This window comes from Ursus maritimus, unplaced genomic scaffold (genome assembly GCF_017311325.1).
Source record: "Ursus maritimus isolate PB19 unplaced genomic scaffold, ASM1731132v1 scaffold_1, whole genome shotgun sequence".
Classification (NCBI taxonomy): domain Eukaryota; kingdom Metazoa; phylum Chordata; class Mammalia; order Carnivora; family Ursidae; genus Ursus; species Ursus maritimus.
In genome coordinates this window covers 8584324-8608034 of record NW_024423343.1, presented here as the reverse complement: position 1 = coordinate 8608034, position 23711 = coordinate 8584324, and the positions used below count along the sequence as shown (strand labels likewise).

The 23711-nt window shown below is 44.1% G+C and overlaps 1 protein-coding gene across 4 annotated transcripts in view; it reads left to right on the top strand.

Moving 5' to 3' along the window:
* The window catches only part of ARMC9 (armadillo repeat containing 9), a 143582-nt gene that overhangs the window by 17536 nt on the left and 102335 nt on the right, over window positions 1-23711 (top strand). For all 4 annotated transcript variants that reach the window (XR_005837128.1, XM_040639136.1, XM_040639142.1 and 1 more), the window contains exons 6-9: window positions 4723-4815; window positions 6505-6529; window positions 13229-13386; window positions 17837-17935. Coding sequence is in view for 3 of the 4 variants with exons in the window: in XM_040639136.1 (XP_040495070.1) it covers window positions 4723-4815; window positions 6505-6529; window positions 13229-13386; window positions 17837-17935 (375 nt within the window). In the remaining variant the exon portion in view is untranslated. The remainder of the gene's footprint in view (window positions 1-4722; window positions 4816-6504; window positions 6530-13228; window positions 13387-17836; window positions 17936-23711) is intronic.

Below are 23711 nucleotides of genomic sequence, written 5' to 3'. Positions count from 1 at the left end.
CAGCGACATCCAGCCCGGGCTGCAGCAGGAGGCTGGCCCGCTCTGGCTTGGCATGTCAAGTCCGCAGACTTCACTGTTCATGGGGAGTCATTTTATTCCATTTTTTTTCCTTTTACTCCTTTCTGCATATGTTCTTTCAGGGGCCATCACAGATACTTGAGTATGTAAACGTAATAAAATCTAAAGCTCATACTTGCCCCTCTTCCAGAGCATTACAAGGACTCTAGGATGCGCTCACCTCCCTCAACCCCTTCCCAGCTCGTGTGCTGGTACCGTCCTGTGTTTCAGTTACATGCTTCAACCCCCGTGTTGCAGATTCTTACTATTCTATGCAAGCTGTGTGTGTACGGATTTACCCTTCTATTCGCCCATGGTTGTGCTAGCTGTTCTGTCTTGCATCGAGGACCTTCCATCTGTAATCATCTCTGCCTCACGGACATCCCTTCAGAGTCTCCTTTAGCTGGAGATCTCTTCTTTCCATCCTCACCTGCCTGAAATGTCTCTGTTGATTTCTCAGGCAGGGTCCAGAATGGTAGGTTTACAGCTATTTTCTTTCTTTCTTTCTTTCTTTCTTTCTTTCTTTCTTTCTTTCTTTCTTTCTTTCTTTCAAGATTTATTTACTTATTGAGAGAGAGAGAGCATGCGCATGTGTGTGGGGAGGGGCAGGAGGAGAGGGAGAGAGAAAGAATCTCAAGCAAACTCGGTGCTGAGCTCAGAGCCCAATGCGGGCTGGATCTCACAATCCTGAGATCAGGACCTGAGCCAAAAACAAGAGTCAGACGCTCCGCACACTGTGCCACCCAGGCGCCCCAGACAGCTATTTTCTTTTATGACATTAAAGGTGATGTTATCACCTCGCACCCATTGTTGCTGTTGGAGGTCGGCCATCATTCTAATCGTTCTTCCCATGTAGGTGATCTGTCTTGTTCCTCTGACCTTTGAGGCTGTGTGATTTTACTGTGACGTGTCTAGGGATAGATTTCTATTTTTACTTGGGATTTGTTGGGCTTCCTGGATGTGACGTTTTGTGTCTTTCAACGATCTGGAAAATTCTCTTTTCTCTTCGTATATTGCCTCGCCCCCATTCTCTTTATTACCTTTTTCTGGATATCTGATTAAATCTACTATTTAACTACGTATCTGATTAAATCTGCATTAGACTTGTTCCTTCTATCCTTTTTTTTCATTTAAAAAATTTGTGACAAAATACACATAAAATAAGATTTACCATCTCAGCCGTTATGAAGTGTACAGTTCAGTAGAGTTAAGGATGTTCACAGTGTTGTGCCCTCCATGTCTCTTAACATCTTGTATTTTCCTTGTCGTGATCTCTGTCGGGACTGTATTCTGGGTGATATATTCACACCTGTCTTCTAGTTCCCAAGTTCACCCATCAAACTGTCTAATCTGTTCTTTAATCTCTTCATTGAATTCGTAATTTCAGTTACTAACTTTTGTTAATGGAAGTTCTTTTTGTTTTTTAATTCAAATTTACTAGGTTATTTTTTATAGTCTCTTATTCTTTGCTCATATTTTCAAGCCTTTCTTTTTATTTCTTTACCATATTATACATTTGTGTTATATTCTTTATCTGTTAATTTTACCATCAGGAGCCTTTGTAGATTTGATCCGGCTACGTTTAATTTCTGCTGGTTCTCACTCACGGTGCCTTCTACCTTTTTTGAAAAAAAATTAGTTATTTTGAGTTTTGACAATGAGTTTATTTTACCTGGGACTTGTGGGGGTTTTTTGAGGCCTGAGTGGAGTTTGGTTCTTTCAGAGAAGATCTGCATTTGCATCTCTCAGTCATCTAGGGCATTACCAGCCCAGGATCGTTTCAAATTAAATTTCTTTGCTCAAGCCTTTGGAAACCACATAGATAGTTTCAGTTTAGGCTACAGTCTTTAATGAGATTAGTTTGGGTTATGAAGTTTCAAATGAGGTTTTTCCTCTCTTCCACCTAATGTCAAGGTCAAGATGGGTAGATTTCCTTGCTGTCGCCTTCTAGGCAGTGGATTGTTTTGTCCTTGACTTTCTCCTGATGGTATAGCCCTTTGGGATCCCAGTTTTTTGTTTTTTGTTTTTTAAGAATTGTATTTATTTATTTTTGAGAGAGAGAAAACATACACGAAAAGTGGGGAGGGGTAGAGGGAGAAGCAGACTCCCACCCCTGAGCAGGGAGCCCAATGCCAGACCCGATCCCAGGACCCTGGAATCATGACCGGAGCTGAAAGCAGACACTTAACCGACTGAGCCGCCCAGGTGCTCCGGGATCCCAGTTCTACTCTAGGGTCTCCTTTTAGATTGTTTACTATGAGTGGATCCTGTTGTCTTCCGTCTTCTGTACCATGACCGCTCTTAGAACTCAGGCGTGAGATCTTCTAGACTGTGAGTTATATCCTTAGAGTGAAAACCGTCATTTTTGGCCTTTGTGTTTCCTCTCTTGCCACTCGGGGACGCATTTTAAAGGATGGTTTATTTATCCAGTTGTTTTCATTGCTTTTTCAGGTTATCTTTTCTGCTGAGGTGTCAGGAAAGGAAATTCCTCTGCAGAAATTGCAATGAGCTCTTTTCAGCAAATTGTCAGTGAGCATCTCCTTGCAGAAATATTTAGGTATTCCTCTAATTGATTACTTCCAGAAAAACTCTTGGGCGCTTAGGTGCCAGGGACCAAGGCAAGCTTAATTAGTGAAAATGGAAAGAAGTGGAAGGAATTCTGTAGGCTCTGCGAGGGAGAGAGGAGGCAGTGGGTAGGCCAAGGGAGTCAAGCCTGGAGCTCTCCCCTCCCCTCCACAGGAATACCCTGCTTTTATTCATTTCATATATTAGGATTCTGAGCAAGATTTTGAATGATCAGAAGGGTTTGCTGTTGGAAAGAAAGTCAGACGATCACTCAGCTAGTGTAAAGCCTACGTTCTGCAAGTGAAGAGACTGTGATGTGAGGAGGGTGAGCCACCTCGTGCAGCGAGTACAGAGGAACCAACCCAGTGTCCCCCATCCCGCGGGGGCGGGGCAGTCAGGTGGCGAGCAGGCTTGGGAAATGTTCTTGTTCTCAGAGCTTAAAGCACAGAAAAATAAGAGCAGTCAAGAAAAAAAAAAAAAAAGGATTCATTGCCCAGAGAGGTTTTATCCCAATCTCATCCTTGTCATTAGCAGAGCGTCAGAAGGTAAACAGTTAAATTGAAAATATATACTTGTTGGTTGTACAAAATAGTAATCAGCCACAGAGCAATCTAACTGGAAGTCTGCGTGTCCCAAGCATTTTGTTTTGCTTGTGTTTTAAGATGTCTTCATTTACGTTGGCCAACATCGTAGTCCTTCCCTGCAATTCTTTTCTGTGTGGTTGAGCGCAGAGGCCTTGAGCAGTACCGTGCTGTGTTAGTCTCCCAGCGCTGCTGTAACAAAGGGCCACAGACCGGGTGGCTTCAGCAACAGAAACTTTCTGTCTCACAGTTCATGAGGCCAGAGGTCTGAAATCAAGGTGTTGGCAGGGCCGTGCTCCCTGCAAAGCCCCCAGAGAGGGATCCTTCCTTGCCTCTTCCGGCTTCTGGTAGCCTCAGGTGTCCCTTGGCTTGTGGCAGCATAACTCCAATCCCCCGTCTTTACAGGCCCATTTTCTCTCTATCTGTATCTAAATTTTCCTTCTTAGAAGGGCACCAGTCCTGTTGCATTAAGGGCCCACCCTACTCCAGTATGACCTCATCTTAACTAATTACATCTGCAGCAACCCTGTTCCAATGACCTCACATTCTGAGGAGGCTAGGACTTCAGCATATCTTTTTAGGGGATGCAATTCAACCCATAATACACGCATTGTAACTAAAGCTATCATGCCATGTCAGGGAATTACACAATTTTAAAAAAATATAAGACAATATTTTTTCAAAAAGCCAGATGATGCCCTGGGTAGAAAGGGTGGGGTGGGGGCGTGGATAAGGACACAGAGTGGGGAGGGGAAGCAGGGAAGGATGGGGGTATGAGGGGGTGGGGCAGGGCCTAAAAGGTAAGTGGGTAGGAATTTGTAGAGATCTTGCTGCTTTTTTGTGGAACTTCTTGGTTTGGGTGGTAGATATTTTTATATAAAGACTATAAGGAAAATTGTCCTGAGAAAGATAATTGCTTGTCACACTTTTTCTTTCACTACTTAAGTCATTATTTTTTCCTTCTCAATGAGCATTATTTGAAATAAGTAATTTATTATTAAGGGACAAATCAAACTAAAAATATATAATAATTCTTGACATGATGGGTTATTTGAAGCAGATAACAGCTTTTTTTTTTTCTTACCTGGATGAGGTTTATGGAAATAAGTCTTTCTCTTTGGGAAACTTTCAGGAGCTGAGTGATAAATGTGTATGGCCGCCAGCACCCTGTATGCTTCAACAATACTCAGTTCTGTTTGGCATTCAACCAAATAAGCTTCTTTGTCACGCTTGTGTTTAAATCACATGAAATATTCAAATCCTGTACAGGGTTCTTTTTCCTTGTTTGTGAAAGAACTCCGTTCTTTCCTCCTGTTGTGGGTTTTTGATCTTTTATAAACGAATTGGTCAGATGTCCAAAAACCTATTTTTCACAGCATCACACCACAGGCAAGGCATCTTGCTTTTGATTTCAGTAACTGTGTTGGATGGGGTTATTTAAACCAAAGGCCACAATTTGACAGTGCTGTTGGCATTTAATGATCTAAGGCTTTTATTATTATTCTTTTTTTAATTTCAGGATTCTTGGACTCCAGAATTAAAGTTGAAGTTGGAAAAGTTTCTGGCCTTAATTTTTAAAGCCAGTAACACGCCAAAGCTTTTAACCTTATACGTATCCTTTCAAAGCAGATGGAGACCACCTGTGGTGCTGGAGTGGCACCTGGCTTAGGCTGCCTCCTAGATGGGGTAACTGTGCGTGTTGCTTTCATATCTGCGAGGTGAATGAAGTGTTCATGGGAGAGTGTGTCGAGGCCCATGAAGAGAATTCCAGGTAGAGGGAACAGCTCATGCAAAAGGACTGAGACAGTATCTTTGGGAATTCAGTATTGCTGGAACAGAAGAATAGAGAGCAAGTCAGAGACTAGGCAGGACCAGGGCACGAAGGTTTGTGTGAGGTCTTGTAAGTCAAGAGGAGCCTTTGAAGCATTTTAAGTAGGAGAATACCATGCTCATATTTACATTTTAAAAAATCACTCCTTTTTATTCCTGATTATAAAATTGACCATATTCCTCAGAGAAAATTTGGAAAGCATAGAAATGCATTCGTATGCATAAATACACCCAAAAGTATGTAATGTTTAAATAAACCTAGATACCTGTACATGTGTGTATTTTTAAATATTTTTATCAAATGAAGAGAGCGTTTCCCCATATCATTAAATACTCTTCAAAAACAGGTTGTTTCCTCAAAAGTTTAAACGTAGAGTTAATATATGACCCAGCAGTTCCTCTCCTAGCTATATACCCGAGGGAACTGAAAACGTATTTCCACATGACAACTTGTACACGAATGTTCATAGCAGCATTATTCAAAACAGCCAAAAAGCAAAAACAACCCAAATGTCCATCAAGGGATGAATGGGTGGGTAAGGTGCAGCGTACCCATATAATGGAATATTACTCGGTCATGTAAAGGGATGAAGTCCTGACATGTGCTACGATGTGGATTAACTTTGAAAACATCATGCTGAGTGAAAGAAGCCAGACATGACAGGATTTCCATTATATGATTCCATTTGTATGGAAGGTCCAGAAGGGTCAAATCAGTAGAGACAGTAGGTTAGTGGCTCCCTAGGAACAGGGAGGGTAGGGAAAATGGGGATGACTCCTAATGGGTACAGGATTTCTTTTTTGGAGTGATAAGAATGTTCTAGAATTGATTGTAGTGATGGTTGCACAACTCTATGAATATACTGAAATCCAATGAAATGTACACTTGAAATGAATGAGTTATATGTGAATTATATCTCAGTAAAGCTGTTACCAAAATTAAGAAAACCCAAAGCAAACCAGTTAAGTACTTCACCTTAGTCATGTGGCCCGCTGTGTCGGAGCTGAGATTTAAACGCAGGCACTCTGGCTCCAGAGTCTGTGATCTTAGCCACTGCGTCCTGCTGTTGTCATCCCAATATCAATTTCCTTAGGGTATAGCTTTAAAATTGAAGTGACAGAGTTGAAGGGTATGAGTTCAGTTTGCATTGTTAGCAGAATGTTTGGTACCAGTGGGAAAGGTCTTTGGAAGGGGGCAAGGAGGCTGCTTCGGGGGCTGTTGAAACAGCGTGACTTGCACGCACGCAGCAGTAATTGAGCCGGAGAGAACAGGATTCACTTGAGGGTGAGTGCTGAGAAGTCAGTAGCTGTCTCAGCTCCTTATAGCTACATTAAGAAGCGGCCTTTACTGTCCTGAGAATTCTCTCTTGCATCTTGCTAAGGCTCTTTCTCAGATTGGCCACACAATGTGAGAGACCCTGAGGACTTTATCCTCAGTGCCTATTTTCCTCAACTTTCTTTCTCATCCCAGAAGGAGAACGGACAAAGTAACAAAGGTAATCATCTGGATTAACATTTTTTATTTTTTTAAAGATTTATTTATTTATTTTAGAGGGGAAAGAGAGAGAGCGTGCAAGCAAGCAGGGGGGAGGGGCAGAAGGCGAGGGAGAGAGAATCCCAAGCAGATTCCACGCTAAGCACAGAGCCCAATGCGGGGTTCGATCTCATGACACTAAGATCACGACCTGAGCTGAAACCAAGAGTCAGTCGTTTAACCAACTGAGCCACCCAGGCACCCCTAAGATTAACATTTTTTAAAGAACGGTTTTGCCAAGTCAAAAGTTTTGACTCACTTTTGAGTAGTGAGATAGGCACAGAGATGGAGAAAGTTCGTGCACCTCGTGAACAAGGGCTTTAAAAATCTAAATATATTTTTTTTTAATTAAAAAAAAGTGTAAATATTTATGAAGTGCTTTGCAGTTGAGTTTATCTGTGGCTCCTTGAGGCTCCCTCTGCAGGAGGGCTGGCGGATCAGGTAACCCAGATGTGGAGAGATGAAGGGAATCCAGGCCCTGTCCCAAAGGGACGTAACAGCAGCAGCACAGCCAGAAGACAGTGCAGCCCAGGGCGGGGGGATCATTTTAGTATCTTTCACTTTTACCTTGAACTAGTCTGGGGGGGTCTTAATTCCGTAGCAATATGGAGCACCCATTTTAGAAGCATTTCCATTTTTTGCATCCCAAGTGGGAATTCCAACATTAAGTTTTTAGAATAAAATGATGGTTTTCCATTATTAGCCATTTTTTACCAAAACTGTTCATTTTTCGGTAAGGTGAGAGAAACTTGAGTTAATATGAAGTCAGTGACCAGTCAGCTCTCGACACAAGGGTTTATAAAAAAAAAAAAAAAGAACAACAACAAAACAAATGAAATCAGTGGCCACAATTGTGGCTTTTTGCCTGAGTTTTGGCTTCGATGCTCCATTAGGAAACCGCTGAAATGTTGGAAAGGGTGTATGAAGTGTTTCACGCCTGCGGTGAGTTCTGGTGGCATAATCCTCAGTCCCCAGCAGGTGGAGTTTTACCACGTGAAATCGCACATTTGCCCTTCCCGCGGCAGGGTAGTTAGAGACCATCTCAGAACTTCTGCCCTTGTTTCTCCATATTTCTTTTGTTTTTGTTTTTGTTTTAGAGAGTTAAAGTTTTGTAAAGAAAGGAAGCGTTAGTAAATTATTTAGCTCTTTGCTCTCCAGGGAGTGGACAGACGAGCTTTAGACGCCCAAGGAGGGAGGTAGTCGCTTCAGATGCGGGAGGTCTGAATGGCTGTTGCCGCCACGTGCAGCCTTGCGTCTGCCCAGCCCGGCGCTTCTGCGCGTGTGAATGGCTCTGACCTACCCCCGCCTTAGCTCAGAGGGACAGGTCCCCACCCATCCTTCATGGAGGAGCATCAGGCTGTGCCAGAACACAGAAGAGCTGGACCGCAGATGTGGCCTTACGGGGTCAACACGGGTTGCTCCAAGGGTCACCAGGCTGTAGCCTTGTAGCTCACGGAGGCTGCTGTGCCCCCAGTGTAGTTATGCCCCAGGATGAGTCCGATCCGATTTCTTCAGCTCCTCAGGTGTTCTCCCTGAGTTAGTACAGTTCCCGAGCCTTGGCTGGGGTGGGTCCCGCGCCAGTTTTCTCATATTAAGAACAGTGGGAATTCTTTTTTTTTAATGACTTATTTATCCATTTTTAGAAAGAGACAGAGAGAGAGCATGAGCGGGGGGGGGGGAGGGCAGAGGGAGAGGGACTGAGGATTATGCCACCAGAACTTACCAAAAGTGTGAAACACATCATATACCCTTTCCAGTCCTCGAGCAGACCCTGCGGTGAGCACAGAACCCAACATGGGGCTCAGTCCCAGGACCTGAGCTGAAACCAAGAGTCGACGCTTAACCGACTGAGCCACCCAGGTGCCCCCAGAACAGTGGGAATTCAGAAATTGCTCTGGGCATTTGGGTCCTGCCTTGCAACTCCTGGAAGTGCGCCTTTGCCCCACTATTTCTATTTCTGTTCCAATGTAGTGCACCATCTCAGGCTTGGTGGCATAAAACAACAGTGTCCATTTATATTCTTGTCATCTTGCGCGGTCTGGGAATCCTGTGCTCAGGCAGTTCTCCCTCGGTGGCTCGTGGGTGCAGAGGGAGCCTGGCGGAGCCATCTTCAAGGCTTCCTCACCCACCTGCGTAAGTCTGGTGGCCGGTGCAGAGGCCCTAGACTGGGACACCTCTGTTGCCTGGGCTTCCTCGCGGCGTGGTGGCTGGGTTCCAAGGGCGAATGTCCCCAGACAGAGCCAGTGGAAGCTATGTCACCTTTTCTAAACCAGCTTCTCAAATAACTCAGTGTCATTTCTGCTACATTCTCTTCATTAGCAACAATTCCTAAGGCCAACCTACATTCAAAGGAAGGAGAATGACATTCCATCTCTTGATAGGAAGGAGTGTCAAAGACAGGGCAGTCGTTTTAAAACCACTACCCCACCTGCAATCCTTTGAGTTTCAGAAAATCGCCTTAGTTCTTGACTGATTCTGTTTGGTCCCTGTTCAGATTCGGTCTTTGAACTCCTAGGTACTGAAGGAGGGAAAGTGGTGGGAAACCTCCCTGATTCCTGCGTCTCAGCCAGCCCTTGTCACCCCAACATACCCAGCGGCTTTGGAGGTTAGCTCTCTGCCAGGAAGCAGTCATGTCTCTGAGAAGTGGCCCAATTTTACAGATTAAATAAATCTGGGAGGGGAGGTGCAAAATCTGGGAGGGGAAGAGCCTGTGTTTTTCTACAGATCTTTCCTTTGGATTTCAGCAAGGAGACCAGGGTGTTTGAGCCTTCTTTAGGTTTGATTTTAATTGAGTTTTCTGAGGAAGCCAAGCAGAATGTCTGTGGCGTTGAGACTGGCAGGCCCAGCGTGTGTCTGTGGCTGAATAAGCCCTGCAATGCAGTATTGCCATGGAGACCAGAGATTAGCGCCGCAGGGCACTGGTACCGGGGGCTCGGGCCGGCCCAGTGTCATGACAGCCGGTTGTCCGCACTTTGTCCCCTCCTCCCACACTTAGGACTGCAGTGATCACAAAGCCCAGACTGCCCCTGATTTAATTTGACTCTAGACTTAGGTGTTGTTTTTTACATTGAAAGGTTGGGCAAGTCATTATTCTGTGTGTCTTGATAGGAAGGTTTCATGGATAAGCTGAGATTTCCATAAGCTTTTGAAAAAGGCAAGAAAAGTGCTTGGAGTGGAAAATTCTCTCAGAAGGAATTATATTTTAATATGGAGTTTAGAAGAAAAATTCAGGTTGGAAATACAGCATATTGTGTTATTATTTTACCTAGCCATCTAAAAAAGGGTGTAGAAATAGTATCTTTTGGCATTTTCGGCATTAATTGATTTGACCCCTTCAGAAAATGAGCAACTGATCATTTTTCTAGAGTGTAGAGCCCTAAATGGTATTTTTTAAATGATTACCTATATTCATAGTTATACATCATAACTTTCTTCTTCCAGTACGTGTAGATTAGCAAAATAGCCAAGAACCGATTAATATCCGAATACAAAGAAGAGAGAGTGTATCGTATTGTAAAGTTAGAGTGATTGATTTTAGATTTTTAGATGTTGGAAAAATAGTTCCATATTTTAAAATGTATCGTTTTGTTTTGAGCAACAGAGGGATTTCTAAAATTAAATCTCATCTACTCTTTAAAAAAAAAAGCAATGTACTTAAAGTGGAAATGTTAGGCGAAAGCTTGAGGTTTGGCCACGGGGAGATCTTCATCACTTTTGTTTCTGTTTCAATGCATGCTGGAATGGTCGGGAAACTTTTTGTGACCTTAACCCACATTCTTTTAGTTGTATATATCTCTTTGTTTAAAACTTGGGATGTAGTTCTTTTGATTTTAGCACAAATTATGTCGGTAGTTTTGAAATATGAAGAGTCTCAGTAAATGTCACTGGCATGACTAAAACAGTTTCATTAATATAACATGGAATTTGTAATAAGACCTCTCCACTAGCAGTTGAGTTCTTGCACGGCAAGGGATCTTGGCTCAGTTGTTCTTGTCTCATAAAATTTTTGAGACAGAAAAAAGAGTCAAAGTTCTTTTTACTCCTCAGAAATAAAGTTGAGATCTTGGAGTTGTGACCCCAATCGCTTCCAGAAATGGTCAGGTCCTGTTTGTAGCCAGCTAAGGTGATGTCTCTTACAGTAGGCTGTTCTGCTAAACGGTGTATTTGAACTGGTCACAGATATTTCAGCCCAACTGCCCACTTCCTGTGGCTGCTGGCGGTTAGGTCTCTCTTCCCTCAGGTGTACCATACTTTGAAATTGTCATAAATTCCAATTCTGGGTTCCTGAGGCAGAAGGGCCACAGGTAGTCCCTTATATTTAGTTAATTGCACAGTGAGTTTCCGAGGGGGAGTGGTCCTTTGCTCGGTCCCCTTTCAAGAGGGACTACTTTTTTTATATTGATGATTTGTATTGACTTTTACATTGATGATTTGTGAGGTCATTTGCCCCGGTTAATGGGTTTTGGTACTTCATTCATCATCTGCCACTTGGTGCACGTTGAGAAAGTTCATACAGATGCTAATAGTCACTGCGATGAAATGCAATTTTGAACCATTCTGTAGAATTTTCATCGTCAGAAGTTCTAGTTTATGTAATTGAGAATTTTGTACATATAAAAAGCTTTAATAATATTTAGCATAGGAAGATGATAGTGACTTCTTCCCTAATAATATTTAAGTAAAAACTTGGTAAATGGTTTCCAAAGATGTTCTCCAAAGATTCAATACTGGATGTAAGTTCATGCCAGAAGAGTTTTTGAAGTTCTCTTTCAGTACTGAGATTAGAAGGGTGCTAAACAATAATAATATGGGTTCATTATTATGTGACGTTTGGGGTTTTAATAGTTAAGATATTTTACTTCTACACATAATCATGAAACAAAGTTTTTGAAATACAGTTTGTGCACGATCTTCTCGGCTGTTTAGAACACTAAGAGGAATGGATGAGTTAGGACAGCCGTTCTCGAACTTGCGGTGTGTGTCAGAGCCACCTGGGGACTTTGTCAACACTATAGTTTCTCAGCCCCCAGCCCGCACCCACAAAATCAGAGTCTCTGCAAGTGAGGCTTGATCGTCTTTATTTTTGGATGCTTCTAATGTATTTCAGACTTTGCGTCTTGCTGTTTTACAGTGTAACCTCTGTTTTTCTCAAGTTCTCTTCTTGCATAGAAATACATTCAGAAAATCTTTGGCCCTTCCCATTGAGGAGATAGTAGTAAGAGCGGCCACTTATTGACTACCTCCTATGGGCCATCGGTGAGCTAGGCGCTTGGATGTATCTGTTCATTTAATCCTCACAATGACTTGGTTTTGTATGTGTGCTTTTTTTAAAATGGTAGTTGACATACAGTGTTACATTAGTTTCAGGTGTACAACACTCAGTGCTCGCCTGGGTAAGTGTGATCCCCATCTGTCACCACGCAGTGTTATTACAGTATTATCGACTGTATACTGTGTGCTGTACAATCTCACAGTAACTCTTCAAGGTCATTATCACCATCCCCATTTCATAGGTTAAGACATGAGAATCTGGGGCGCCTGGGTGGCTCAGTCGGTTGATTTCGGCTCAGGTCATGGTCTCAAGGTCATGAGATGGAGCCCCCTGTTGGGCTCCGTGTTGGGCATGGAGCCTGCTTAGGATTCTCTTTCTCCCTCTGCCCCGCCTCCTCCTTGCACACACACGTGTGTGCGCATCCTCTCTCTCTCTCTAAAAAATAAAGTAGAAAAAAAATGAGTATTAGAGAAGTGAAGTATCTTGCCCAAGATATCCAGCAAGAAAGTGGTAGAGTAGGGACTTGAGCCCAGGTCTTTATTATTTTAAATCTCTCCCTGTATAGATGAAATGTGTTCTAAAACGATGACTTCAAGTATTACACAGTACCTGGATTGGGACAAGAGGGAGTTAACTTGGGTCTGGGGGCAGCGTCATTTCCTTCTATCCAAACTTAGCTTTCTGGAAGGGGGGAAAGTAGGATAGGGCAAAATTGACGTTGATGAAGATTTGCTATTCCAGCTGTGTCCTGGGTGGCTTGGCCATCAAGTGCTGCCCCCGGTGGGGAGTCCAAGACGAGAGCCCTAGCACCTTCCAAGGCTGCCTGTTCTAAGGCCCAGTGGGGTGGTTTGTGCTTTATCAAGCTGGCAGAGTGAGCACCCGGCACCTTACCTAATTCTGGATTCTAGCTTTCTCAGCATTAGTCAAGTAGCCTAACCTTTACTTAAAATGAAGAACTGTCCTGCAGACACTTATCGTCCCCCAGACAGCCTCACGGGGCAAGAACAGAAAAAGACGCAGGTTTGGCTCATCCAGTTCTTGAGCTGATTGTAGAAACACTGAGTTTGTTTCTTGTACATAGAGAAAACAACTAAAAGAAATTGCATGGAGCTCAGTCAAGGGAATAGATTGTGTGAGGAAAACCAGTGATGGTTCGGTTGAACTACCAGAGACAAAAAATTGAAAATCAGTGGTTACAAAAGCACTTTATAATTAAACATGTTGAGAAATAGCAGCAAAGTGTGAAACACGAGTCATGTCAAGTTCGTTGTGATAGCAAAATATTCTGAAAGTAGGCATGATACTCCCTTGAGAAGAATATGATTATTTTTTTTTAGTCTGTGGGGTTTTCTTGCTGTTGTTTCATTTTAATATATATTGTCTTCCTAGAAATGTCGCAGCAGCTCCGCCAGCAGCTGGTGGAAGCCGAGCGAAGGTCAATGACATACCTGAAGCGGTACAACAAGATCCAGGCGGACTACCACAATCTCATAGGGGTCACAGCAGAGCTGGTGGATTCTCTGGAGGCCACGGTCAGTGGCAAGATGGTAAGGAAGATCCCTGGTTGCTCGTGTGTCTGTTTGGAGCTAAAGAAGTGTCAAGAGCATCGGCCGTGTTGATGTTGGGATTCCTGGCCACTCCCAGCCAGTGACACCTGCCCCTGTGCCTCACAAAGCCAAGTACAGGAAGGAGCCCACGCTGACATTCCACACCAGTTACTGTGCTGCTTGCAGTATTTTATCCATTTTTCCTGACACACGTCGACCACATCTTTATTCTTCTACCTTATTCTTTCTTTTTTTTTTAAGATTTTATTTATTTATTCGACAGAGATAGAGACAGCCAGCGAGAGAGGGAACACAAGCAGGGGAGTGGGAGAGGAAGAAGCAGGCTCATAGCAGAGGAGCCTGATGTGGGGCTCGATCCCGGCACACCAGGATCACGCCCTGAGCCGAAGGCAGACGCTTAACCGCTGTGCCACCCAGGCGCCCCTCTTCTACCTTATTCTTAACATTAGCAAAGAACAAATTGTCTGGCAACAGAAAAAATAATATGGAGTGGCATAAAAATGGGGGAAATATGCTGCTGATGTGAAGGAAAGTGACAGATTTTCACATATTGATTTTATATCCAGCTACCCTTCTGAACTCTGTTAATCTGGTAGATTCTTTTGATCGATTCTCCTGTATTCTAGGTTGACAGTCATATCATCTTCAAATAATGATATTTTTGTTTTGTTTTGTTTCATTATTTATAATGATTTTTCTTTTTTCTTAGCATACTGGCTAAGACTGTGGAATATTGTCAAATAATGTGCTCATGGACCTCCTTGTCTTATTCCTGACTTTAATGGGAAGGACTCTAGTGTTTCACTTACTAAAAAATTAGAAAGTAGGGGCGCCTGGGTGGCACAGCGGTTAAGCATCTGCCTTCGGCTCAGGGCGTGATCCCGGCGTTATGGGATCGAGCCCCACATCAGGCTCTTCTGCTATGAGCCTGCTTCTTCCTCTCCCACTCCCCCTGCTTGTGTTCCCTCTCTCGCTGGCTGTCTCTTTCTCTGTTGAATAAATAAATAAAATCTTTTTAAAAAAATTAGGAAGTATAATAAAATTTCTTTGTGGAAATATACATTTGCTTTAAAAATGGAATAATTGTAGGTTCATATGCAATTTTAAGAAATAATGCAAAGAGAGTCTTGGCACACTCTGCCCAGTTTCCTCCAATAGTAACATTTTGCAGAACTATAGTACAATATACAACAACCAGAACACCGACATTGATCCAGTTTATTGATCTTATTCTGATTTCCCAGTTTCGTACTCATGGGCATGTATTAAGTTCTGTAAAGCTCTGCCCCGAAGGCAGATGCTTAACAACTGAGCCACCCAGGCGGTCCTGATCTGACTATTCTTAAGCTAGTAATGCATTGTGTTTTTTACTGTAGTAGCTTTTTAATATGTTTTAGTAGCCTGTACTGAAAGCCTCTTTGCTCCTGGGAAAACCTAGCCCACAAACTGCTGGAAATGGCTTGGTGCGGCCAGAGCGGCAGGAGCTGGGGAGGTGGCCACAGGCTGGCAGATGATGTGGGGAAGACGGATCAGCAAAGATCGTGCGGAGACCTGTAGACCATGCTTAGGAATTTTGCTTTGTCCTGTAGTGAGTGAGGAGCTTTTGAAATGTATACCTTAAAAATTGGACTTTTCAAATTAGCTTTTTTCTAGTTTTAAAAATAGCATGTGTTGACTTCTCTTTAGAACAGAAAAGTATCAGAAAGAAACCAAACATGGCTTCTGTGACCTCTGGTACCAAATACAGGCACATATTTAGAAGGTTCAAACAATACAGAAATAAATAAAAAGAAAAGCATATGCCTTCCTCTGCCCAAAGAGCCAGAGTCGATGTGGCATCAGGTGTGACACACTGACCAGGGATGGGCACGTGAGCCCCTGCTGCCACCACACGGGGAGGGAGGGGACATGACAGTAGGGCCCGGGACCAGGCTTTTAACTGGCTTTTGTTTTTAATGTAAAAAAGTATACATGTTTGTGGTAACAAATTGGAAAAGTCTGAGTAGTCTATACTAAGTTTTTTGGTGTCCCTTCTTTATTGGTACTCGAGATGAACATTTTCTTGTGTGTTATCTCCAAACATTTCTATGCATATGCATGTGTGTGCATGCGGCCTACACATACTTGGGATCCTATGACCCATTATTTTTCTGAAACTTGCTCTTTTACTTTCAGTATATCTTGGAGATCTTTCCACATGACCACACTCCCCTCATTCTTTTCTAGGCTTGCGCATTATGCCGTTGTAAGGGTGAACCATAATTCATTAGCCCTCTGAGGGTGAACGTTTAGATTTTTTGTTTGCTAGAACAAAAAAAAGTTGCAGTGAACATTCTTGTATGTACTGTGTACCTTCGAAAACAGGTAAGGTAAGATCCTAAGAGTGGAATTGTTAGGTCAAAGGTTATGGGCATTAACATTTTTATAGATGTTGCCAAATTATTTCTCCTGAGATTTCAGAGATGTCTACCAAACCCTCCCGGGAGTTTATCTGTATCAGAATTTATTTCTCCCCACACTTGCCAACACTAGACACTATTATACTTTGATTATACTTCGAATTCTTTCCCGGTTTGGTAAGTAAAACTTGATGTTCTGAATGTTTCGATTTACATTTCTTTAATTATGTATGAGGCTGAATATATTTGTTGGCCATTTTTACGTTGCTTTTTAGTCTCCTGATTATTTGTGTCCTTTCCTCATTCACCTGTTTTAAGCAAGAAAGTGACACAATCAAATTTACTTGTTAAAGAAATGGTTCTGGTAGCAGTTTCAGAAGTCAAAGGAGGAAACAGTTTCAGGAGTAAGGCGTTGATGCAAAGTCTCAGAGGCCACAGAAAACTTTAAAAGACTAGAACTGAAAAGTGTCCAGTGATTTTGATGTTTAGAAGGTCAGTGGTGGTGGCCTTTGCCACGTGAGTCTCCATGCAGTGATGCAGCTGGAAGCCTAATTGTAGTGTGTTGGGAGGTCCCGGGGAACTGAGACAGCAAACATGGGCTGTTCTCTCAAGGACCTTGGCCGTGAAGGAAGAATACTGAGCCGGGGGTCGATAGATGAAGACCTAGGATAGAGGAAGGGGAAGGTGCTTTTTAAATATGAACTATATTTGGATGTGTTTTTAGGTTATAGACAATGAGAAGATATAAAAGGAAAGGTTAAAAATGCAGGATGAGAAAGGAATGTTTACATTTTGATACTATCGAAATTCAGAGGAAGTGGATGTGGGATAATGTGGCAAGCCCAGGCCTGAGATGGGCTGGGGCGCTGCATTGTCTGAGTCGCTTCATAAGGAGCTGAGGGTCAGGGGATGAGCACGGACGTCTGCCACGGATGCACAGAGCCTTCCTGCATCTGAAGCAGACCAGAAGTTTCCAGTGGGTCGATGGGGTCCTCCAAGGAGAGGAGTGGGTGCAGCTCCTCATTGCAGCTCTTTCTAACTTGTGAATCGGTTGCATAGTCCTCGCATGGGGACAACTGAGTGAGGGTGCAGAGAGGGGCCGGTGACGTGACCATGTGGGAGTTCACCACATGGAATCATGAGCCCGGGGAGAAGGAGCCTCCTCTCCAGCAATCAGGCATTTAAAAAAAGGCGGGAAGTGTGCAAAATGGTTAATAGTTACCTCCAGGGATTGGCATATGGCGAAGAATGCAACTGGGGAGAGGTTGGGGCACTCGTGCAATTTAAATGTGCATTCTTTTTATAAACAGAAAAGATGTAAAATGAAAAAGAAAAATTCAGAGATCACCACCTGAGATGCTGTATACCAGTCCTGAATTACAGTAGCTAACGAGAGGGTGGGAGAGGCGCTAAAGAAAGGCCAAAATCGAGTGCCATTGACAGGGACAGCAGCGCGGCCTCACACTGGCCGGCACTCGATAAAAAATGTCTCCGTCATTCAACCTGCAAGCACGTCGAGAACGACCTGGCCTGTGCCAGGCATATGCGTGATCTCATTCACCCTGTCACCGTGACCCACGGAGGCGGACATTGTTCATTTCACCCGACAGGTCAGAAGGCAAGGGGCAGAGCTGTTGGTTTTCTCGAGTCCAGGGCTTGGGCCCAGATTTTCCGATGTTCAGCCCACCATTCTTTCCACCACACGTTGGCCACCCAATTGACTTTCTTGCTTGAATTCACACACACACAGAAATGGTTTTAAATCAGTTCATTTTACGTGACGGTGAGAGTACATCTCGTGGAATTACAGAACTTAAAATATGATAGCCCACGATCATACCTGTAGTATGTTAGTGGTTTTTTTTATGTCAGGCCCAGTGCTCTAGCTCCCAGAGCTCCTGTGTTAAAGCAGAATCCCATCTGCCAACCTTACAGGAAGAGTGGTGAGAGCTCTGCTAACCTCTGGGGCCCATGAAGTCCCTGGAGGAGTTTTGGGCCTCTCACCAGCCGTCCTGGCATCCTCTCTGCAGATCACCCCGGAGTACCTCCAGAGTGTGTGTGTCCGCCTCTTCAGCGACCAGATGCGGCAGAGCCTGGCCCACAGCGTGGACTTCACGAGGCCTGGGACGGTGAGTCTCCGTGCCCCGTGGCTGCCCCCAAATTTAAACATAGCCTAACTAAAACAGTGAAAGAGCAAGGGCAAATAACATGCAGGGGTCTGCATTTCAGCTGGCTTCGGAGGTCTGTAAAGTCCCAGAAGGAAAAGAAAGCTGTGTTTGAGGAGTGAGCAGCTGGGGGCTGGCGTCCCGGGGGTGGTGGGAGAGGCGCTGGGGCTGTTCTTCCCGTTGGAGCTGTTCGGTGCCAAGTCCTGGTAACAATTAGCAAATCAATAAGAGAGGAAGGAAACTTCATTCTCTTTTTTAAAATAACTGCCACATTGGAGGCTGTACAGTCAAAGACAGGTGCTCTCTTTTTTCTTTTCTTCACTTTTTACTTGGAATAATTGCAAACTTACAAAGAAGTCGCAAAAATGGGGTGGGGGGATGGGCTAGCCCGGTGATGGGTATTAAGGGGGGCACATATTGCATGGAGCACTGGGTGTTATATGCAAACAGTGAATCATGGAACACTACATCAAAAACTAAGGATGTACTGTATGGTGACTAACATAGCATAATTTTTTTTAAAAAGTCACAAAAATAGCACAAGGGACACTTGTATACCCTTTATCCAGATTCAGCGAGTCTTGGCATTTTGCCCATTTGTTTACTTTGTCTACACTCACACACACACACACAGTCTGTTTTCTGAGCCATTTGAGAATAAATCACATATATGACGGCATTTTACTCCAGTGTAGAGTTCGTTTTTTGATAGGAGTATTCTCTTATGTAACCATACAATGATCCACTTCAGTAAATTTAATGTCTTTATGATATTCTTATCTAATCTGGGCATTTTCCACTTTGTCACTTGAGCCATATCCTTTATAGTTGTTCCCTCATTTAAAAAATAGAGCACTTCTCTTCGTGTGTTTGTATTTCCTTGTGATTAGATTCAGGGTTTGCCTCCCAGGGCAAAATATTACTTAGGTGATATTGCGTCCTTCTTAGGATAGCTCATCTGGAGGCATGTGGTGTTGAGCTGGGGTTCTTAACCCAGGGAGCGAGTACCCCAGTGTCTCCTGCAGACGTTTTCCAAGTTCTGAACCCATGTCCCTGGAGCTCACCCCAACCTGCTGCCTGGGCCACAGGCTAAATGGTGGAGCCAGACATACTCAGTTCGGAAGGAGATGCCGAGGGATCCCGAGGCTCCCCCGTGGGACGGAGCTACGGCTTTTAACTAAGGGAAAGGGTCTGCACGTTAATATTAGGCTCTTCACAGGCAGAGGCCTTTTTTAGTATTAAGAAAAAATGTATACTCTACCGCATTCTCAAGCAGGTCTGAAGCAGCTTATTATGAGAAAATGCAAATAAGAGAAATTAAAAAATTGAAGATGGAAAGAACGAAACGTGGTTAGAATTCATAGAAACAGAAAGTAGAGTGGTGGTTGCCTGGGGCTGGGAGGTAGGGGAAGTGGGAGATGCTGGTCAAAGAGTGTAACTTCTGGTTATGAGTAAGTTCTGGGACTTCATAGTGTGGTGGCTAATGTTAACAATACTCTATTATATACTTGAAGGTTACTAAGAGAGTAGATCTTAAATGTCCTCACCCCCCCCCCAAAGTAACTGAGGTGAGGTGACGGGCGTGTTAACTAACCTTATTGCAGCGATCACTACACGATATATATGTGTGTCAGTGCAGCACTTCGGACACCTTACACTTACACAGTGTCCTCTGTCACCTACGTCTCAGTAATGCTGGGGGGATCGGGGGGAAGAAATTGTGGTTAAAGGAAAATGAGTGTAGGACAGTACAAGTTAGCCTGGCTGGGGCCAGTACAAAGCGTGCGTGTCAGAGCTGCCGGACGCCTCGCAGCCCGGGCCGCAGGGCCCGCAAGCAGGTACATGACTTACTCCCAAGGGAAGAGAGACGGTTGCATAATGTTTATTATCTACGTTTCACTCCATCGGAAACAACATACGTGCTACACACACACAGCCTGGGAGGCACAGCAGTGAGCTGAATGCCCCCGAGCCCACCATACATTCCCCAGATAGACCATTCCCAGGCCACTGCCGCCCTCTCTGGGCCCTTTAGACGGCCGGTTTCTTTTGTGGATCTTCACAGAAAGGACTGAGTAACATGGCAGAGAGCAAATGTCCTTGACCCCGTCACTCGGCTGCTCACAGAAGCATTGTAGAGCCATGGGTGGTGGTGGCCACGCCACGCATGGACATGTGGATAATAGAAGCTGCAGGGGAGTGCCTGGGTGGCTCAGTCGGTAAAGCGTCTGCCTTTGGCTCAGGTCGTGATCCCCGGGTCCTGGGATTGAGCCCCGAGCAGGGAGCCTGCTTTTCCCTCTGCCTGCCGCTCCCGCTGCTTGTGCTCGCTCTCTCTCTGTCAAATAAATAAATAAAATCTTTAAAAAAAAAAAAATAGAAGCTGCAGGGTCTCTATTATATTTAGAATGCGGCCACAGCGCTTTTAGTGTGCAGAAATCTTAGGGAATCGGCCATTTTTAAATGTCAGGAAAGCACACAGAGACATCGAGTTTCAGAAAAATAACTTCCTTGTGGGCCTTCCAGGATGAGGGGCTTCGAGCCACATCCCCGAGGACTGGCTGAGTTGACCCTCTGTGTACTGTACGTTTAGCTGTAAGTCAGTTAAGGAGAGTGTTTACCAAAAATGATGGCTTTCTAGCAGTAATTAGCATAGCAGGATCTGTGTCTGCTAATAGGACTACTCCTTTCTTCCTTCCCTTCCACTTTTTTATTAGTTCAGCAAATACTTAAGTGTTTTTCAGGTCTGTGTTAGAAAGTCCCATCCTGTCTTGCATATGCAAGCATCCTTATATTTTCACTGTTGGCGGAGTGATGCATCCAGCTTGTTTAAAATGAATACCATGTCAATAAGGAGCAGTTTAAAAAGGAGGAGAACACAACATATCTTTTATTTTACCCCATTAGACATTAATGTTTTTTGTCAAGAGATGGGCGCTATCATCCTTCCCTGTTACAGTCGCATTAAGGTACAGATTCTAGGCCTTAGAAGCTAGAGGAGACAAGATGAGCTCTGTTTATCTTAGTTCCTAACCATTTTCTTCTCCTGAGTCACTGACTTAGGAACAGGCAATAAAAGCTGCAAATAGTCTTTTATTATTCCTGTAGATTTCTCTCTAAGATGATAAAAAGTAGATATGAGTCATTGTAAAAGAATGTCCTTGTAAAAGTATAATAGAACATAGTTGACTGGGCATGCCTAGAGTCAATGTATGATATCGGATTTATAATGTGTGAAGAGGAAATTGGGGTACAATTTAGATAGGAAGTGTAGTGGTTGAATTGTCGGATTGAGGATTTAGAAGGAGAGGAGGGCTGCTTTTATTTGCCAGGGGTTTAAGTTCTACTCTAGGTCCAAACACAAGGCCATGAGTTTCAAGATAAAGAGGTGGACACAGCCCAGCTTGCCCTCTAGCGTGGTTCTCCATCAGCTCCCCTCTGTTCTGTTGACCTCGAGTGTTCCAATTCATTGTACCCTATAAAGGAGCTGGGCCGGGCCCATCAGAGCACTGCTGGTATCCATAAAGTTTAGTACGTTTGATACTGGTTTTTAAAACTGGCTGTTAAGAATCTGGCCTTCTGCAGCCTCACTCAGTGTTGAAAGTTCAGAAGGACTCAGTAAATAACACCCTTCTAAACCCTGAGTTCTGAGCCATTTGGAAACTAGGACAAAAGAGTAAAGGAAAAAGAAGCTGACAATATTGCCATCAACTCCGATGACGCTTATATTGGAGAATGTGGATTTTCTTTGTAGACAGGTGGGTTTCCTATATTTAAATCCTGGCATCCAAGAAACGTGACTACTCAGTCACGGCCAGCTCCGGCCAAGCCCCTCCCCTCCCCCAGCACTGCTGGCAGCGAGGGCTGGAGGGCTGCAGGACTGACCACTGCTCCCTGGGAGTTCTCATCTTCCCCCACCCAGGGAGCAGGGTGATGCGTGCCCAGTTCTCTCCCAAACCCACAAAGCCAGGAATTCACCCCTGGAGCAGGGGGATTATACTGGTGCAGGGCCCTGCAGAGGAGACGCCATGAGTGGGGCCTAGTTCATGCACAGGTAACTGTGTCCAGAACTCCACTCACATGAGCGGAGCTGGTGGTCAAATTCCGATGTTCCCAGAAAGACTAACAATGCCGGGATTGATTTCTTAAAAAGAGAACTCTCTCAGGTGGCCCCTTCCAGTGTGATTGCCTGTTGCCACCCCACCCCCTGGTTTGTCATTCTGCAGTCCTTACCAGCTCAGGCTCCAGACCGTGACTTAGTATCTCCTGGGAGACAAGATAACTTTGAGTTTATGTTTTCAGTAATCTGATCATTGTAAGAAGGGAAGCTTCTCCCCTGGGGCACAAGAGGCAGGGATTTTTTTGTTTTCTAAGATTGTACAAGTAATACGCAAATGTGCTCACTGGAAAATACATAACAATCTAATAGTAAAGTGAATACAAATCCCTTCTCTCCCTCACACTTTCCCCATCTCCTCTTCCTCCATAGGTGACCCTGGCAACTGTTTCACATTCACCTTTCCAGACTTTAAAAATTGTATAGAATTAAGGTTTTTATTATACACATCACTCTGCAACTATCTCTTTGAACTTAGTACATTTTAAAGAGTTTTCTGTGTCCTTTTGGATTTATTTCTATTTTCGTTATCTTTTAGAGTTTTAATTTAAAAGCTGTATGGTCCATTTAACCATTCTCTTGAAAACCTTTAGGTGGCTTTTCAGTTTTTGCTTTTTCTAATAATGATGCAGCACACATCTTTGTATCCTGCAGATAGCATGGGAAAGCACCATGGATGTCTCTCTTCTTAGCCCTCTGTTTGTACTGGGCAAGCATAAATGCAGAGGCACCCCAGAGAAGGAGTGCCTGATGGAGGAGAGTGACCGTCTTTACCCATGTAGAGTGTCCATCCTAAGGTGGGAGTGGGGAGGGGGAGGGCCGACCATGATACAGAGTCCAGTGCTGACTCCAAAGGTGGAAACCCAAGCATAGCTCCATGTGTGAATCCCAAGTCCCATCTAGTGGTACCTGTGGGTTTAGGGTTCATTGGCTTGAGAAGTTTCCATTTAAATGCATCCTTATTTGGAAAAATGGCCCATTGGGGAATTAACTCATTTTCAGCAACTCCCAAGTAGACCCCATTGGGAATATAAGTTAAAATACTGCCAGGTGTGATTGCATTATATGCATATATTTTTTTATATGGTATTTATATTATATTCAAGGCTCAGGACATGTGAATCTTAGAAGGCATTCACTTCAAAATCAGCCATTCTTCTTAGCAATAAAAACCTGCAGGGGGCTGGGGCTGGTGGCGGTAGCAGTGGTGGTGACCCTTTCTTGGGACGGCCTCGTGCAGTTGCTCAGGAAACACTGCTTGGCGCTGCTCTGCCGAGGGGGAGTCTTCCTAAAGCTTGCTGTTGTGTGGACGGTGGCTCTGGCTTGAAGTTCAACACCTTCAGACCTTACGTTGTCTGTTACGTTGCTTTCTTCAGTCTCGGCAAGATGCCTGCAGTGTGTCTGCCTCGCCACTGCGTCTCAAGGCAGCCTCTTTGGGTCTCGTACGCCGTGCACTGAGGATGAGTTGCACACCTAGCTTGCCCCTCCCTGCCACACCTCCTACCCCAGTGCCCATCACGTACCTGAACTGACCCTGGTGTGTGAGGATTGACCACCTTTGATCTCGGCCAGTGGGTGGGACTGTGATGGGGCAAGAGAGTGACTGTACCACTAGCTCAGATTTCT